General features: G+C 41.7%; 1 protein-coding gene across 13 annotated transcripts in view; it reads right to left on the reverse strand.

Moving 5' to 3' along the window:
- Positions 1-270: 270 nt before the first annotated feature.
- LOC133482727 (neurofibromin) overlaps positions 271-18216 on the reverse strand; it is a 158772-nt gene continuing 140826 nt past the window's right edge. For 11 of the 13 annotated variants that reach the window (XM_061783160.1, XM_061783166.1, XM_061783158.1 and 8 more), the window contains 12 exons: positions 14526-14666; positions 13936-14062; positions 12174-12305; positions 11965-12100; positions 8046-8206; positions 7837-7959; positions 7637-7755; positions 7450-7550; positions 6031-6173; positions 5504-5550; positions 4584-4800; positions 271-2843 (listed from right to left, as the gene is read on the reverse strand). In XM_061783160.1, coding sequence (XP_061639144.1) covers positions 2701-2843; positions 4584-4800; positions 5504-5550; positions 6031-6173; positions 7450-7550; positions 7637-7755; positions 7837-7959; positions 8046-8206; positions 11965-12100; positions 12174-12305; positions 13936-14062; positions 14526-14666 — 1590 coding nt within the window. In that variant the 3' untranslated portion in view covers positions 271-2700. Of the gene's footprint in view, positions 2844-4583; positions 4801-5503; positions 5551-6030; positions 6174-7449; positions 7551-7636; positions 7756-7836; positions 7960-8045; positions 8207-11964; positions 12101-12173; positions 12306-13935; positions 14063-14525; positions 14750-18096; positions 18193-18216 lie in introns of those variants that run through there. The other 2 variants (XR_009789894.1, XR_009789895.1) reach the window with 2 other exon arrangements.

The following is an 18216-nucleotide window of genomic DNA, read 5'->3' on the forward strand; positions in this document are numbered from 1 at the left end:
ACCTACACCATGGCGAAAAAATGATTACGTGATCGAAAGCTATTGTTTTTCTTCCATAAACAAAAGGGTACCAGATATTTTGTCCACATGTATTTGTCCACTGTAATTTTTCAATCCGGTGACATCACTTCACTTGCAGTGGAGTGTGTTGAGTGTAAATCCGTCTAACTCTACCTACAATGCACAAGGCTGTCATACATTACTGTTACAAAAACTTGGAGAGGCAAATGAAACTAACTTATGAGCACAAATGGAAATTCAAAAGCTCAATCTATGGAGAGCAAAACATTTTATTACTAACACTGGAATAGCTCAATTTGTATATTATACAGAACCTAACTGCTTTACAAAAACAAAATGATACAATATCACGTATATACAGTGTAGTAAATATACCATCTCAAATTGTACACAAAGTATTTACAGCTGTCACACATACCGCATAGTACACTACTGACAAATTTTGCATAACAAATAAAACATGCCACATTTTTAGATTTTCTTTACAAACCCATGAGCATTTTTAAATTAGTGCAAGTTAACCACTTGGTTAAGAGGTTACGGACACATCTTTTCCATTCCCAGTCATACAAAGCTAAAACTGGAAACGATCTGGTTACATGTGGCTCAAACAAAACCATGTTTTCAAAACTGTCCAGGCCGTTTTTTCGATTAAGGAGCAATCCAGAATTTGAGAACTTTTTGGGGACCGCTGCAAGCAAATGAGATCAATGTGTTCATATGTTATGATGATGATGAGAAAAGAGATGACCGTGCCATTGTTTGTTCATGCCAGGTCAAAGAAAAATCTTTCATACATTGTGGAGATGAAGTTTGTAGGCATTTGGTCCACAGAGTAACAATAATTAAATGAAAAACACTTGATTCAAATTTACACACCATTTCGAAATTATGTTAACCCAGGACTTTCTTAGGGAATTGAATCGATCGCACTGTTTGTCTTAGTAGATGAAAGACATTTCTCATCAGTTTTACCCTCGTTCCAGCCACCTTACAACTCAATGAGGGAGTTTCCACCAAACGACACTGGTGGAGGCGGCACAGCGAGCGACTGGTTAGCACATCTGCCTCACAGTTCTGAGGATCCAGGTTCAAATCTGGCCTCGCCAGTTTGGAGTTTGCATGTTCTCCTCGTGCCTGCGTGGGTTTTCTCCGGGTACTCCGGTTTCCTCCCAAAAACATGCATGGTAGCTTAATTTAAGACTAAATTGCCCGTAGGTGTGAATGTGAGTGCAAATGGTTGTCTGTTTCTGCGTGCCCTGCGATTGGCTGGCGAGCAGTTCAGGGTGTACCCCGCCTCTCGCCCGGAGATAGCTGGGATAGGCTCCAGCACACCCACGACCCTAGTTAGGATAAGCGGTACGGAAAATGGATGGGTGGACTCTGGACTGACAATGGCCTTTCGCTCAGGTGGCTTAACAGCTATCCCCCTTTTTTGCATTCCAAAAGAATTATTCCATACGTGGTGTGGGGCACGCATTCAAGTTGGAGCATAAGTAGTTCACTTTTCCCACACAAACACTGGCTAGTGTGATCTCACTAATCCTTGTTGCATGAACTGAATGAAGCCTGCTCGGATAAGAGGCGAAACAGTCCAGTTGCGATCGAGAGTGAAATGACCCGGCTGAATAAGAATATTCCTCAGGCATGTTAACTCAGGACAAGATACTGCCATTACTTTATAAGATTAGAAACTAATTTTAAAAATGATCCAGTTCACACAGTTGTGTCTATAGAGAAATCTAACCATTTTAACATTACGACCACTGCAAGCTTGACTTCACAAATTTATCATAATTACAAGGTATGGGCAAAGAAATGGAAGCAATTGAGGCAGCTTTATGATGACAAGTTAGTTTGAAGGATAACAGAGTTTGTGAAGAAGGCCAATTGTAACCCTAGGATGACAACAATAAGAAGTTGATTATTGCCTAAAACCTTTTTCGTTGTCACTGTGTAAACAAATCAAGTGTACATTGCTGAAAAAACCCCAAAAAAACAGATCACACACAAAAAAGGCAAGATAAACACTTAGCTCAGAGATATTTACAAAGTTGTGTTCCCCATGAACATCATTTGTGTAGCACTACTTAGCTGTACAGGATTAAATACTTTCAGGCAATAGGGTATATGGGTGATTGTATATCTGACGATCACTGGAGGGCAGTTGTGATGGCAACGTTACACCTCCGTAATTAGTACCTGTTCTTTGCCCACACCGAGGTCTGACATTTACAAATTGTACACACAGACAATCCTGACAAAGGCACACCATGGAGAAAACGTCAACATCTTCCTTAATATCAGGTCTAGTTGTTTTAGTCTCTGCAAAACATGTACATGACTTCGGCGTCTGACCAGGTCCTTTATTACAGAATACGTTCGGTCCATGTCGCCATTTCATTGATGGGAGGCCAAAGGACACACTTTTGGGAGGGCAAGAAACATCCCGTGAAGCCTTTTACGGTGCAAACTGGAATCGTATTAATAATCTCAAGCAGCACAATAGTTGAGCCAATATTACCTCACTTGTCCTTCAAAAGCAACTATGATGAAGGTGGATTTCAAACAGTAAAAAGGTGGCGTAAAAAGTTATATGCAGCATGAGGCCAGGCTTGGCGGATGGGTCGGAGGTTGAGAGAAGGAGGGGGAGGCGCCGACGGGGGGTTCGACGGCCGATCACACGATCTTTTTGATGCTGGTTCTCTTGAAGCTGCCGGAGCTGCGTTGCTTCTGGACTTGGCTGGCGGAGCCGTGGCGAGTGCGACCCCCGCTGGACAGAGCTGAGCTGGGGGACAACTGGACATTCTCCTTATCCACACCTACAGACAGAGAGGGATTACAATTACCAGTGCCTTTGCATGACAGCAGATGAATGAAGTCCATCCATCCATGCATTTTCTACACCGCTTATCCTCACAAGGGTCGCGGGCGTGCTGGAGCATATCCCAGCTATCTTCGGGCGAGAGGCAGGGTACACCCTAAACTGGTCGCCAGCCACTGGTAGGCCACATATAAACAAACAGCCATTCACACCTACGGGCAATTTAGAGTCTTCAATCAACCTACCACGCATGTTTTGGGGATTTTGGGAAGAAACCAGGGTACCCCCACGCAGACACGGGGAGAACATGCAAACTCCACACAGGCAAGGCCTGGGTTTGAACCCCGGTCCTCAGAACTGTTAGGCAGATGTGCTAACCAGTCGGTCACCGTGCATCCATGAATAAAGTTATATCTAGTAAAATATTAAGACACAGTATAGGGCCAACTGATCTACTATTAAATAGTGATCTACTATTACATACTGGTGTTTCTAGAGTTTTTTCTGAAAATGGCCCAATTTGTTATTACTCAGTTTATGAAGGCGTTCCGTTCATACAGCAGTGAAATAACTCAGTCGAAACACGCCTTAGTCTATCACTAACCTACGCAGAAGCAAAGTCATAATTACAGTAAATATTTGCGAAGAGAAAAACCTATGAAAAAAAACTTGTAGGCCATAAAAATAAAACATTCAATTGAAAAACAGTAAGTGCAGCAGTGACAAATTCATTGTGCATTGGTAACCTCGAAACTACATGTCAGGAGCTTCGTAAGGACCAATACTTAGGAGTCAAAAGTAGTTGCCCTCTTCCTGATTTCTTTGCATATTTAAGCACACTAATATATTTTTGCCCACCCCTTAAATCATGAGTTAACTGTGATTTTTTGGGAGAGCCGAGTTAAAATTCACTGGCCACACCCAAGCCTATATTACTGTCAGATTTGTTCAATCGGGAAATCACTTAAATAGTACCTGTCAGATGTCAAGTAGGTTACACAAGCTCAAAAACCCCAAAACAAAACACATGCCGCAATCCAAAGAAATTCAAGAAGAAATGAGAAACAATAGTGATCTAAATTTAGCAATCTGGAAATGGTTACAAAACTATCGTCAGGCGTTTGAGACTCCAACAAACCACAGTCAGAGTCATTATCCACAAAGGGGCGAAAACTGTGTAGTGAACCTTCTCGAAAGTGGAAGGCCAACCAAAATTACTCGAAGAGTGCAATGACGACTCATCCAGGAGGTCACAAAATAACCAACAATGATAACTGTTGAACTTTTTCATAGGTGTGTGGCCTGATACATTTGGGGTAAAAATAGCAGCATTTGATAAAGAGCATTATGCCAACAGTGAAGCATGTGGCAGTGTGATGGTCTGGGCCTTCTTTGCCACTTCAGGACCTTGACTAACGGTGGCCAACCACTTATTAGGTTCAAGGGGCAATTATTTTTTTCACATAGAGCCAGATAGGTTTGGGCGACTAATTTTCGTTCTTTGATATCAAAGATGTAAATTTTTGGTTTTGATACTGTCTTTGCAGACTTGATAAATAGCGCCCCCCCCCCCCCCCCCCCAAAAAAAATCATCAATCATGAAGGGAGAAAATGCTTTTTCACAGCACTATATATTCATTAGTTTAAAGTCTGTTCTTGCACTGGGTGTCTTTATGCTCAATGTTTCACTGTAAAACACCAGATCTATGTTTGATATATAGCATTAGCGTGCGTATACCTGGTGAGTGCTGCGAGGTGGCCAGTGAGGTCATGGAGTTAGACAGGTTGAGGTTGGCAGTGATACTGAGCTGGCTCTGGCTGGTGGGGGGATAAGGGGAAGTGGGCGTCCGTAGCTGTTCCTCCCCTCGCTCCTCCTCAGCTGCTGGCAGGTAGCTGTCAATCAATGCCTCCAGGAACTTGACGATCAGCTCGGCATAGTCTGGAATTTGGGTTTGCTGTGGGGTGGAGATGCGTGAGAGGAGAGGACTTTGTTAACGGGACTAAGGATTTTCTAGCTGGACAGTGCCTCCAGTCCAGGAAGCCTATTAATCACTTTATCAAGTTCAAGGGGAACTACACTCTTTTTTTAATTTTTCAAGACTACGTTATACGTCACAACTGCTCTCACGCTTGCATTGCGCACGTCACGAGACCAAGCTTGGAAAACAGGTAGCTGACTCCCCATATATGCTGCGATAACTAGCATATCTACGGGTTCGTGACTTGTTGGTTTGAACAACATTTTAGCAAGTTTGGGTTCAAACCATCATGTCGTTCGCAACGCAAGTGCAAGAACAGTCGTGATGTTAATTCTGAGTGGCGGGCAATATCGTCCAACATGGCGGCCCCCTGAGATGGATAAAAAATGAATAATTCTAATTCCACAAACGCAATATTAATCAGAATATCGTGTTTAGACTAGTGGGGTCACGTACAACAAATTCTTGCAGAAAATGTTTTGGGCTTAGTTCCCGTTTAAGATCTTAAAAATAAAATAACATTTTCAATGTTAGGTTTTTCCAGATTGACTCTATGTCCCTGTCCCTGTTTTAAATGCATCCTCAATAATTCATTTGTTTTGACAAGCAAGCGAAACTAAGTACAGTACATGGTACTTTAAGTCAAATTAACATACATTATAATAAGATTCCCTCTTACCTTTGAGAAAGGACCAGCAAACCTCCAAAGTCCATTAAAGCCAAAGCCTGTTGAATGAAAGGAGATCAGCAAAGACAATGTATGGGAGGAAGTGATGGATAAGGGTTGGGGTAATGGAGTTCGAATCAAACTACAGTGTTCCCTCGCTTTATCGTGGTTCACCTATTGCGGATCCAGTGCATTGTGCATATTTTGTTTTTCATATGATACATAATTCGCCATATTGTGGGTCTTTGAGTGTATGCTGCATTTTCTTTGTGGAAAAAGAAACACTTCCTCCTTGTCTAAAGCATTAAAACAAAAAAGAAAAAGTCATTAAAACACAAAAGGAATAAAATGCACTGTGTACCGTACTACTATGCATTACTGTATGTTTAAGAGTTTAAAAGGTGTTTAAGAGTATAGAAAGTGTTTATAAGAATACGGTAAAGTTCAATAGGAGCGTGGGGAAGATTATTAAGAGTCTGTGGAGGGTCATACAGTTTTAAAATGTATAAATAAAAAAAAAAGCCAGCCATAAATCTTACTTTGTAAATAGGAGGGCTGGTACTGTGGTGGAGACTCCTCATGATACACAACACTCTGAACGATGCCATGTACAGGGTTCAAAAGGTTAGTGTCCTGGCACATGGACAGCACAGTGTTGATCTTTGAGTCCAGCAAGTTGTGACTGAAAAGGACACATACACAAAATATGTTTTCAGCTGGTGACCTTCATCACACACTAGATGTTTGATAATGATCAGACACCCAGATTTCTCATTTACTTGTCAACTTCATTTCCTTCTGAACTTTTCCTGAACAAAAAAACAAGTCCAAAGGGTCCCACTGTTCAAAAATGTCCAAAAACAAAAAAAGATCCAGTTGACAACTATGTGATAGTAATGGTATTTGTCTCAAAGCCTATCACATTCTTCATGTAACCTTTTGCGATGGTGTTCTTTCAAATGCCTTGCGTTTGGCTGGCGTCCAGTTCAGTGTGAACCCGCCTCTCGCCCCAAGTCCACTGGAATAGGCTCCAGCACTCACTCCCGCAACCCTGATGAGGATAAGCAGTAGGGATGTTCGATATCAATTTTTTCAGACCAATACTAGTATGAGTATTCACTCAAGTATTCACTGTTTCCACTACTTTTGATCCACAAAATTTAAATTAAACACAAAGACAGATAATTGTGACCGAATAGCTTTCTTTCTTTTTTTCTGACTCACATTATGATTCGCCACTGTGTCCAACTGCCACAGAATACCGCCAACTGCTGGCGAGTAGGACTTACGTGATGTCAGATTTATTTGCCATAAGTGTCGGTGGCTGGTTTCGGCAGCCTTTATGTGTACCCGATAACTAGAAATATGGCTGGTATCGGCACAATACCAAAACCTGGTATCAGTCCTCGCCCAGCCCTAATAAGCAGTCTAGGAATTGGATGGATGGAATACAGACACTACCTTACTTCCAAACAAGTTACGTGTCTGAAGGCTGTTCGTATCTTGAATTGTTCATAAGTCATTATTTTCCAGAAGATGCCTGCTTTCGGTACGCTCCACCTAAGCCCTGCCGCTGCACACCTGGAAGATGCCCACCATCGGTATGCTTGAAACCAGCTTAGCTACGCTTACACTTGGTGCCCGCTTAAAGGGGACCCGTTTTGAAGACGTGGACGACATCAAGATGGCTGTGACGACGGAGTTGCGAGGATTCCGGTAGAATACTTCCTGGAGTTCATGAAGACATTGCAGAGGAGGCTTGGAAAGTGTGACAGACTCCGAGGGATTACTTTGAATTGAATAAAGTGTAGTTTTTTTCTTTTGTGACACCAGCGCCTGAATTTTTTTGACATACTTCCTGACGCTTTGTATACTTAGCCTGTCACATGGTGGTGCAGAGAAAGTCTAAACTAGATGCAGGTGAACATGGACCATAAGGGTGTAGGTTGGCTACTTACACGACTGGAAAAACCTTTGGGAAGACAACGCTAGCTTCAGCCAAGTATTCGTAAAGAATTCGCTGATCAAAGTCATCTGTGGTGTATTTGACCTGAGTGGCCTGGTAAAAATGAGAAGAAGGAACAGTAAGCCAAAGACCATGTAACAAACACTGCATAACTAGTATAACACAGTGTGCTTCCTCACCAGCACAGTGAGAAGGAGAGCCTGGATTTTAGGGTCAGTTAGCACCTCCTCATCCAGCAGAACATTGGACTCAGAGACAGACACTTTGCGAAGGTGGGAGTTTCCAATTCTTTGTGTCTCTGAATTTATGAATCACATGAAATATGTCAGCAAACCATCTGTGCAACAACATAAAGGAAAAGCTCTCTGACCAGACCTACCCATCTCATAATCATTTTCGGCAACCCGCCTCATTTTAGGCGGTGTCGTCATGCCTGATTCCATCTCGGATCTCTTTGGTGCTTTGGAGTCTGATATGAGATGATCAAAGCTCTTCCTGGTGCCTACAAAACATGCAACCACAGAAAATGTATTTATCATATAGAATACATGGATTGAATGATCATGGTGTGATGGGATTAAGTTGTACCCAAAAGCTTCTTTGTAGTAGCTTGTGAAGGCTGACCCATGTCCAGGCTCATTGACTTGCGTGTACGTGGGCTGATCTGACCCGCTGTGGGGTAATGATGAGCTGAAAGGTAGCGCTCTGAAACCTGAGGGGATGTCCATGGTTGAGTTTCTCGCAGCGTTCTGTGAGGAAGCGAAATAAAAAGGCCAGATGTGATCACAGCTAGTTGACATAAAAGCTAATAACCAAATGTCTGTGTGAAATTACGGAATTAGAACGTATTTACAATGTTGATATTGTTTAATGGTGCTTTTCTTCAGAAGTTGGCTCAGACAATTAGCAAAGTAAGCAAGCACATGCGTATGTTGTCAATGGATAGGAGCCTCAAACAAAGCCGAGTTAATACTTCAAGCTAGGGCTCGAGACTGCAACCAAAATTGTTGCATATGCAACCCTTATTTCAGTGTGTGCGAGTAAAAATTTGTGATCACACTTTTGCAAGTGTATTTTTTAATGTTCCATTAACACAGTCTCACTATATAAGTCATGGTGGTTGAAAGTCGCCATCTTTTTTCACTTTAGTCAATCTCCACCACCTGTACAGAGCGCTCTCCTTTCAGAAAAAAGAGCACCTTCTGGTGAACTGCCAAAGGGCAAGCATGTTCAGCCCCCCCTCGGTCCCCTGCGTCATCGGGCAAGAAGGTGCTAATGAAAAGGGTAGTTTTCAGTTTGCAAATAGAATTGGTATCTACTCAGATTCATAATAACATGACATCGATCTGTCCACCCCACTTTTTTAGTCAGCCCCTCATCCTGAAGTCGGATTGGCAAGTCGGCAAGGCAGACAAATATTACGAGCCCAACATGGAGTTCATGCCATCTGCTTCTCACATAAAACACTATACCTGTATAGTTACCGTAATTTCTCGTGTATAATGCGCACCCCCAAAGTTGACCTAAAAATTCTGGAAAACCTTTCTACCCATGTATAATGCATTTTTACAATGCATGATTTTGCTTCGACCCATAAATTCAAAACTAAGTATTTTGTTAGTTTTTTTTTTTCCAAATAATTATTCTGCAATATTATTAAGCACTTTATTTGAACACAATCCTTTTTTTATTTACTTGCTCTTATTTAGAAATTCACAGCCCTACTTTATTTAGTAAAGAAGATAACACACAGCTGTGCTCATATGTTTTATTACCCAGGCAAAATTTGTAAGATGGGTACAATTCTTTAAAGAAAACATGAAAGACCAGGCGAAACACATTTCATTTTATTTTGAAGGGGATTCAAATTAAATGGTCAAGCATTTCAGAAAAGCATTATCATGAAACAAAACATAACCATAAAGAAATGTAGAATGACGGGCTGTCCGGTACCTGTACGACCGGTGTCAGAGTTTGGTCCGCATATCCGGCAGTAAATCGGACTCGTTTCCGGTGAGGATTGGACTCCGCCAAGGCTGCCCTTTGTCACCGATTCTGTTCATAATTTTTATGGACAGAATTTCTAGGCGCAGCCGAGGCGTAGAGGGGGTCCGGTTTGGTGGCCTCAGTATTGCATCTCTGCTTTTTGCAGATGATGTGGTTCTGTTGGCTTCATCAAGCCGTGACCTCCAACTCTCATTGGAGCAGTTCGCAGCCGAGTGTGAAGCGGCTGGGATGAGAATCAGCACCTCCAAATCTGAGACCATGGTCCTCAGTCGGAAAAGGGTGGCGTGCCCTCTGCAGGTCGGGGATGAGATCCTGCCCCAGGTGGAGGAGTTCAAGTATCTTGGGGTCTTGTTCACGAGTGAGGGAAGAATGGAACGGGAGATCGACAGGCGGATCGGTGCAGCGTTGTGACCGAAAGAACGAGATCCCGGATACAAGCGGCTGAAATGAGTTTCCTCCGCAGGGTGTCCGGGCTCTCCCTTAGAGATAGGGTGAGAAGCTCGGTCATCCGGGAGGATCTCAGAGTAGAGCCGTTACTCCTTCACATCGAGAGGAGCCAGATGAGGTGGGTGGGGCATCTGATTCGGATGCCTCCCGGACGCCTCCCTGGTGAGGTGTTCCAGGCACGTCCCACCGGGAGGAGACCCCGGGGACGACCCAGGAAACGCTGGAGAGACTACATCCTTCGGCTGTCCTGGGAACGCCTCGGGATCCCCCCGGAAGAGATGGATGAAGTGGCTGGGGAAAGGGAAGTCTGGGCGTCCCTGCTGAAGCTACTGCCCCCGCGACCCGACGTCTGATAAGCGGTAGAAGATGGATGGATGGAAATTTAGAATGGTTGTTGTCAGTCATATTTAAAAAAATAAAATAAAATAAAATAAATATTTCACAAATTCTGCCAGGGTATGTAAACTTATGTGCACAACTGTACATATATGCAGTCCCTGTCATATTGGAATAAAAGTGTAGGCTACACTTTTTTTTATAACCACTAGGTGGCGGTGGCATTTTGGAATGAAAGTGTACAGCTTTTTCATAACCACTAGATGGCGGCATACATTTATAAAATGTGAAAGTTTTTTCCATTTGCCCCTATAACTATGTATAATGCGCACTATTGACTTTTAACAATTTGTTTGGGGGAAAAATGCGCATTATACACGATAAATTACGGTACATGTTTTGCAGTACGTTTGTAAGGCTGAGAAGCGCTGGGACCACACAACTCTGGCCTTACGTGTCTCTCAGTGGAAATTGGACACACCGTCACCGCATCATGAGTCTCACTACCCACACTGTAAAACATGGTGTTTGCTCAACTTAAAACAAAGTAACAATTTACACTCTATAGTTTGCATAGCTTCCAAACTTTAATGTTTAAGATCATCAGAAAAATGTATATTTTAGACAAATATAACCCAAGTAAACTTAAAATCCTATTTTAAAATGGTGATTTCATTTATTAGGAAAATTTTTAATTACCTGGCCCTGTGTGAAAAACTAATTACCCCCCTTGTTAAATCATTAATAAATTGCGGCTAATCACAACTTTCACTTATCACACCCAAGCCTGATTACCTCCAGACCTGTTCAATCAAAAAAATCACTCAATCAGAACCGGTCTGACAAAATCAAGTCTGACAAAAGATCTAAAAAAGCTGAAACAAAATGACATGATCCAAAGAAATTCCAGGATAGTTGAGAAATAAAGTAATTGACATCTATCAGTCTGGAAAGGGTTACAAAAGCCATTTCTAAAGCTTTAGGTTTCCAGCAAACCACAAGGAGTGCCATTAACCTCGGAGAAATTCTGGAAAAGTAGTGAACCTTCCCAGGAGTGGCCGGCCTACAAAGATTACCAATGACTCATCCAGGAGGCCACAAAGGAACTCAGGACAACTTCTAAAGAACTGCAGGCCTCAGTTCAGGTCAGTGTACATGGCACAACAATAAGGAAGAGACTGGGCAAAAATGGCATCCATGGCAGAGTTCCAAGGCAAAAACCACTGCTGATCAAAAAGAACAAAGACTCATCTTTACTTTTGCAAAACAAAAACAAACAAAAAAATTATGGTAGAATATCATATGGACTGGCGAGATGAAAGTTATATTATCAGTTAGATTATATTCAGCATGATTGTGAACAAGTTCGACATCATTTATTAAAATGTGTGTGTGCAGGTGGAAGGCCAGAGGGTTCAGTTTTGGGACTCTTATTGTTCACAATTTATATCAATAATGTCGTGGACAATGTTCATAAGCAAACATTTAACTCTATGCAGATGATACTGTTTATTTAGTGCTCTGCTCCAAAGCAGCATCGGGCTTTGTGTCATTTACAGGATGCTTTGAAAACTATACAAGTCAAATTTTAGGATTTAAAATTGTTTTTAAATTCTGAAATAAGTAAACCACATCTCATTAATATATCCATAATAATAATAATCCAATCTGCTTATTTGACAACAAGTTTCAGTTTACACCGTATACATCAGCTTACCTGCAGCTGGGATCACTGATGAGACTGGAGTAAGTCTCCATTGGTACAGGGTCCATTGAGAGGTCTGAAATCAGTAGCGACTTCCTGTGTTTGAGGCTGCAGCGACTTCGAACCTCCTCAGAAACAGTAAGCAGTGCTGCAAAGAACAACCACATTATGACTTTTGATAAAAAGAAGGTAAATCCAAAAGCTACCGAGTTTTTACGCACCAGCCAAATAAGCCACACTCTGGGTGTTGACTTCAAACTTGTCACATTTTAGGTGCTTGCTGATGAGAGCCAGCAGTGTGTGCAGGATTCTCACGGTTCTTGCTACTGTGGTGGCTGATGGATGTCTGTAACCTGAAGACACATTAACAAAAAGTGTTCAACTGTTTAGGCCATTCAATGTGTGTTCTATTACACACAAGCCATGTTTAACTTAATTACATACAATTTTAATAACTTTGACACAATGACACTAAACTAAAGGTGAGCTTCAGGCATTTGTATATTGTCCCGGAATGGCCCGATTGGGGGAGTAATAAAGGCTTATTAGAGCATTAATGACATCTAGCTTCTATAAGTCATAAGGTTTAATTACAAAGTCCCAATCTTTTGAAAAATTCCCTCACTCTAATAAATTTGACTAATTCTGTTTTAAGTTAAATGTTAAACGCCTGACATTTTTTATTACTTTAATCCACACCAATGAGATGTCACCCTCACTTTGAAAGAAAAGTCTTAGGCTTGATTTACACTTCATGGTTCAAGCGACATAATTCAATTTTGATACAGTGTACATCAATCTGACTGCACAGTAAACAGATAGAATGGATGTACACCGGTTGTACTGGCCATCATGATCTTAAATGACGGGTGGGGACAGCCTGGCCTCAAGTGGTGTTCTGGTAGACACCCCGGCAGAAAAACATCCCCACTTATCTGGACCAGACCCTGATAAGAATCTCTCCACTAAAGCAGGAGTTCATTGATTTTATAAATGCAACATACTTTATTTTTTTATTTTTTATATACATAGCATGTAAAAAATATTTTAAATGCTGAATGCAATGTTATCTTCATTTTAGATGTCAAAAGTGGCACTGGTGTTTTCTTTCATGAGAAACGGCTCTCTGATTATTTTTGGTTGCCAACCCCTGGCTTAGGACAGTTGTGGCTCAGGTGGGATGCACCTAATTAACAAAACCTGCCCGATTCAGCGTTTATATTTTCTTCTTGTGAAAAGCCACTTCATGTTTAAGATTCTGATATTTTTTTATGTGTTCTCGGTCAGCCAATCAGAATAAAGGCCCAATAGTTCCCCATTTACACTTGATTTTAATTTGTTAATTTTTATTCATCCATCCATTTTCTGAGCCGCTTCTCCTCACTAGGGTCGTGGGCGTGCTGGAGCCTATCCCAGCTATCATCGGGCAGGAGGCGGGGTACACCCTGAACTGGTTGCGAGCCAATCGCAGGGCACATACAAACAAACAACCAGTCGCACTCACATTCACACATACGGGCAATTTAGAGTCGTCAATTAACCTACCATGCATGTTTTTGGGATGTGGGAGGAAACCGGAGTGCCCGGAGAAAACCCGCGCAGGCATGGGGAGAGCATGCAAACTGCACACAGGCGGGCCCGGGGATTGAACCGTGGTCCTCAGAACTGTGAGGCAGACGCTCTAACCAGTCGTTCACCGTGCCGCCTCCAATACTTTTTCTCACATGAAAAACAAACAGTCCTATCTTCTAAGTTGTGCATCAGATCCAGATGGAAATCAAAGCTAACAAGCTCTGGTCTCATATTCATCATTTGACATTCATTGTTTGATGGAAAAACATTTTCAGTTTTCAGTAAAAGGAATTGTCTCACTGTTACAATACTTTTGGAGCTTTTAGGCACTGATTGGGCACTTAGACCTGCTTTGTAAATCCAGCTACTCAAATCTCTTCCTAATGATATTCACTCAGCGGGATTCTTTACCTTTGAGTAGGTGGCCAACAAGTGCAAAGTTGAAGTTGGCACTGAAGTTGAGGCCCACAAAGTGATCCATCTGCTTACAGTGCCATTCCAAAGGACGCCTGATCTCCATGAACACCTCTTCTGGACTCTGAAGGAGACAAAAAATGATATAGAGTGCTTAATGAATTTATAGACCACCCGTAATAAAAACGAGAGGAGACCATCCAGCATCATGAAGTGTTATAATGGGGCTTTTTTCAACTTCAGTGGGGTTTAACCATTTTGAACAGGAATGAGGACTAAGTAGTTAACCTTTTGACAACTAAATTTGAGCTGGCTCACTGGAATTCTATGACAATTCAGAAATTAATCAACCATAACATTCACATCATCATACACAAATGTGCGGCTGCTGCCAGGCAAGAGGCTGCCAGGCCCAATGGGAGCAATTTGGGGTTCAGTATCTTGCCCAAGGACAGCACAGTCGGAGCCGGGATTCGAACCAGCTCAACCAACTAAGTCACAGCTGCCCCACACTTACACCCAACATAGCAGCAAAACAAAACTGAAACTTCTAAGTGTAGTGCATTTGTTAATACTATTATTTTTACCTTGTCATTGAAGACACGCATTGTGTCGAGAGTGTGGAGGTTCTGCTCCAGCAAAGCAGTTCCAGCAGAGTATAGGTTTACTTCATCCAACTGCAGCACAGCTACTGCCACCCAAAACAGAGCTTTATGCATAGGAGACTCCTGTGGTCAGACACAAAATGGAGAGAGGGAGGACGAAGTTGAAGTTGCTGACACCATAAAGCGTGCAATTGTTTCGAGCAAGCCTGGAAAAGATACATGAATGAATCATCAGTAATTGTGTCAAATTACAAAGCTAAGACAGTAACGCAGAGATAGACCGTAAAAAGTTACTAGCAGAACCACTGCACATTAACTCTTTAAAATTATTTATATTTGAGTGGGGTAAAAGTCAGTGTTAAATGAGGAGATTGTGTGGGTCTACATAGGAGTTTTAAGTAAATCAAACTTGGGGTTTCCCCCTCGTACATGTGCACAATGTGGTCTATAAATGGCGTGACACAAAGGACTCTGTCTATATAGTCATTCATGTTTTCAACATTGGAGAGGATGTTTCTTTTTTTGTTAGTTGTTTTTTTGCATAACTGCATTACCACCAATTACGAGCTTTCAGTAGAATAAACAATTCTGATCAATACAGTGTGAACACTACAATACTACGGCTCTACTTTCCAGACGAGTGCAAATCCGGCACGTGGCGTATCTCAGCGAGGGGGCGGGTTCGACCTGGTTGTCGTATTCTCACAGACGTGCGCAGCAGCGTATTTAACCAAAGCGGCTGTCTGCGCCCGTGGGCGGAAGCACTGCCGACTTTATTCGCCGTCAATCGAAGCGCTTAATTCTTTGATTCCTTTAAGTGAGGCACAATGACGGTCTTGCATGCATGGAGAGAGTGGTCCGTGCATGACGAACATTCACTTGGCCAGTGTGCCAAAAGACAATATCATGAATTACAGGATGAGCTTGTGGTAAACCGCGGCCAACTTAAATATGTCCACCTCATGAATCCATCTCCTACCATGCACGATCGTTCATGCCAGCCCTAGACCACCACACTACCACCACGAAATTTTACTGTTGGTATGATGTTCTTTTTCTGAAATACGGTGTTACTTTTACGCCAGATGTAATGGGATACACACCTTCCAAAAAGTTCAACTTTTGTCGCGTCTGACCACAGAGTATTTTCCCAAAAGTCTTGAGGATCACCAAGATGTCTCCGTTACATTTACCCAAGTAACATTTTCCATAAAGTGTACTTGTCAGAGTACTTTAAATGCACCATACTTTTTACTTTTACTTGAGTATTTATGTGAAGAAGGATCAATACTTTTACTCCATGACAATGATCGACATGCCCTTCACTACTTTTAATAATTCATTCTTGCGTGTGCGCGTCTATTATTAGACTCCATCTTCGACTTACGCATAGGGTGCCCATTGCGCCAATCAAACGGGATCCCGAATGTCATTTGACTCCAATTCACCAAGACGACACAAGGCAGTTACATGACCGCGTACGTAGCCTTCGCGAACCAATCAAAATGACTAATTGTTCACCAATCAGACGCCACAACGCAGTCACATGACCGCGCACATAGCCTTCGCGAGCCAATCAAAATGACTCCTTTTGGGGGAAAAAAACAGCCGCGCGACTGTTTATTTTACAGACTCCAAAAAACAACAGCTTGGTCATGTAGCTCTTAAATTGTGACTGCCCAAACTTGGACATTTCAGCCCACTTCTAACTTGAGAAAACACCTTGTGCTAAGTTGCAGATGTTTCGATTGTTGTTCTGGCAGTGGATATGGCAAAATTAGCACGATCCCTATGGTGTCGAACAAGCACACACAGTCACTAAGTCTGTTCATCAAACAACTTCTTCATGAAGTCATTTAAGCGAATAAAGCAAATAATGTTTCTGTAGGGCCCAATGTATGTGTTGTTGGTTTTTGGGCAGTCAAAAATTTAAATGGTGGCAGGTGTCAACTCCCATATATATATTTTTTTTTAATTTTATTTGATGTTCATGCTCTGATCTAAAACTAAATAAATAATCTGAAGTTACTCACAAGTATTTTTTTCATTGAGTACTTTCTCACTCTTAAGTAAATATTTGGATGACTACTTTTTACTTTTACTTCAGACATATTCTAATGTAACAGTACTCTTGAGTACAATATTTGGCGACTCTACCCACCTCTGGACACGATAAATCACAGTTATATTTTATTGGGCCTGGGCAATCACTTTTTCACACAAGGATGGCCCTTAATAATAAAAAACATTTAAAAACTGCATTTTGTGTTGACCTGTGTTGTGTTTGTCTAATATTTAATTTTTTTTTTGATGGGAAACATTTAAGTGTGAAGCAACATGCAAAAAAATAAGAACTCAGGAAGGGCAATCATTTTTTCCACACAGGGCCATGTAGGTTTGGATTTTCTTCTTCTTAATAAAAACCATTTAAAAACAGCATTTTGTGTTGACCTGTATTGTGTTTGACTAATATTTAAATTTCTTTGATGATGGGAAACATTTAAGTGTGAGCAACATGCAAAAAAATAAGAACTCAGGAAGGGGGCAAACACTTTCACACCACGCTCTCTCTCTATGCGGAAGAGGTCTCAGCAACCCGAGCAAAGCTGGAGCATTGAACGTTAGCAGTATTCCCTTATTAAATAAAGAATGAGGTGGTGTAAACTCGCTAGTGACTGAAATGTGTCCACAGATCTAATTGATTTATATCCATTTTGACGATTGTTCATTTCCTCACAACCCCGACCCCCGTAGCAGCAAGCCGGCAAGTAAGTGGATTTAAAAAAACTTATAATAATAATGATACAAATAATAATGCATTCAATGAATTGATTTCTACAATGATTAATTCATTCAGTGCCAGCCATTTTCAGAAAAGACAACCCCTGAGTACCAGACATTTTTGAGGATTTTGACCAATCTTTCAAGGCCTACAGGATACTGTGTTCTCTGATTATGTACATCCCAAATATCCATCCATCCATTTTCTACACCACTTATCCTCACTAGGGTCGGGGTTATGCTGGAGCCTATCCCAGCTATCTTCGGGCGAGAGGCGGGGTACTCCCTGAACTGGTCACCAGCCAATCGCGGGGCACATATAAACAAGCAACCATTCACACCTACGGGCAATTTAGAGCCTTCAATTAACCTACCATGCATGTGGGAAGAATATGGAGCCGGAGGCATGGGGAGAACATGCAAACTCCACAGAGGCAGAAGTGCTAACCAGTCGTCCACCATGCCGCCATCCGAAATACAACAAATTAGAGGATGGACGCTCTTCTTTCAGCAGGAAGAAAAAGGTTGATCCTACCTTTTTCAGTTTTTTAGTTATGTGCAGTGAAACATAGTTACGTTTTTTGGTCGTGTCTCACAGAATACGAAACAGTGACTTCGATGCTTGTATTTTTTTTTGTTTTTTGTCACACCTCAGACATCTGAAAGTGTTTTCATTGTACAATTCAGATAAAACAACATTTAGGAATGGGTTTTGATTTAAAAATAATCATGCATTTAGCTATATAATGCGCTGTGAGAGACACGAACTCACCGGAATTCACGTCAGTCATGACGCTTCGTGTTGTTTCCTGGCTGTTGACATGGGGACCGTGATCCTCGTCATACAAGATCTCAGTCATACACATTTCTGACACAAACACAATTGTGCTAA

The sequence above is a fragment of the Phyllopteryx taeniolatus genome, chromosome 8, assembly GCF_024500385.1.
Source record: "Phyllopteryx taeniolatus isolate TA_2022b chromosome 8, UOR_Ptae_1.2, whole genome shotgun sequence".
Classification (NCBI taxonomy): Eukaryota; Metazoa; Chordata; class Actinopteri; order Syngnathiformes; family Syngnathidae; genus Phyllopteryx; species Phyllopteryx taeniolatus.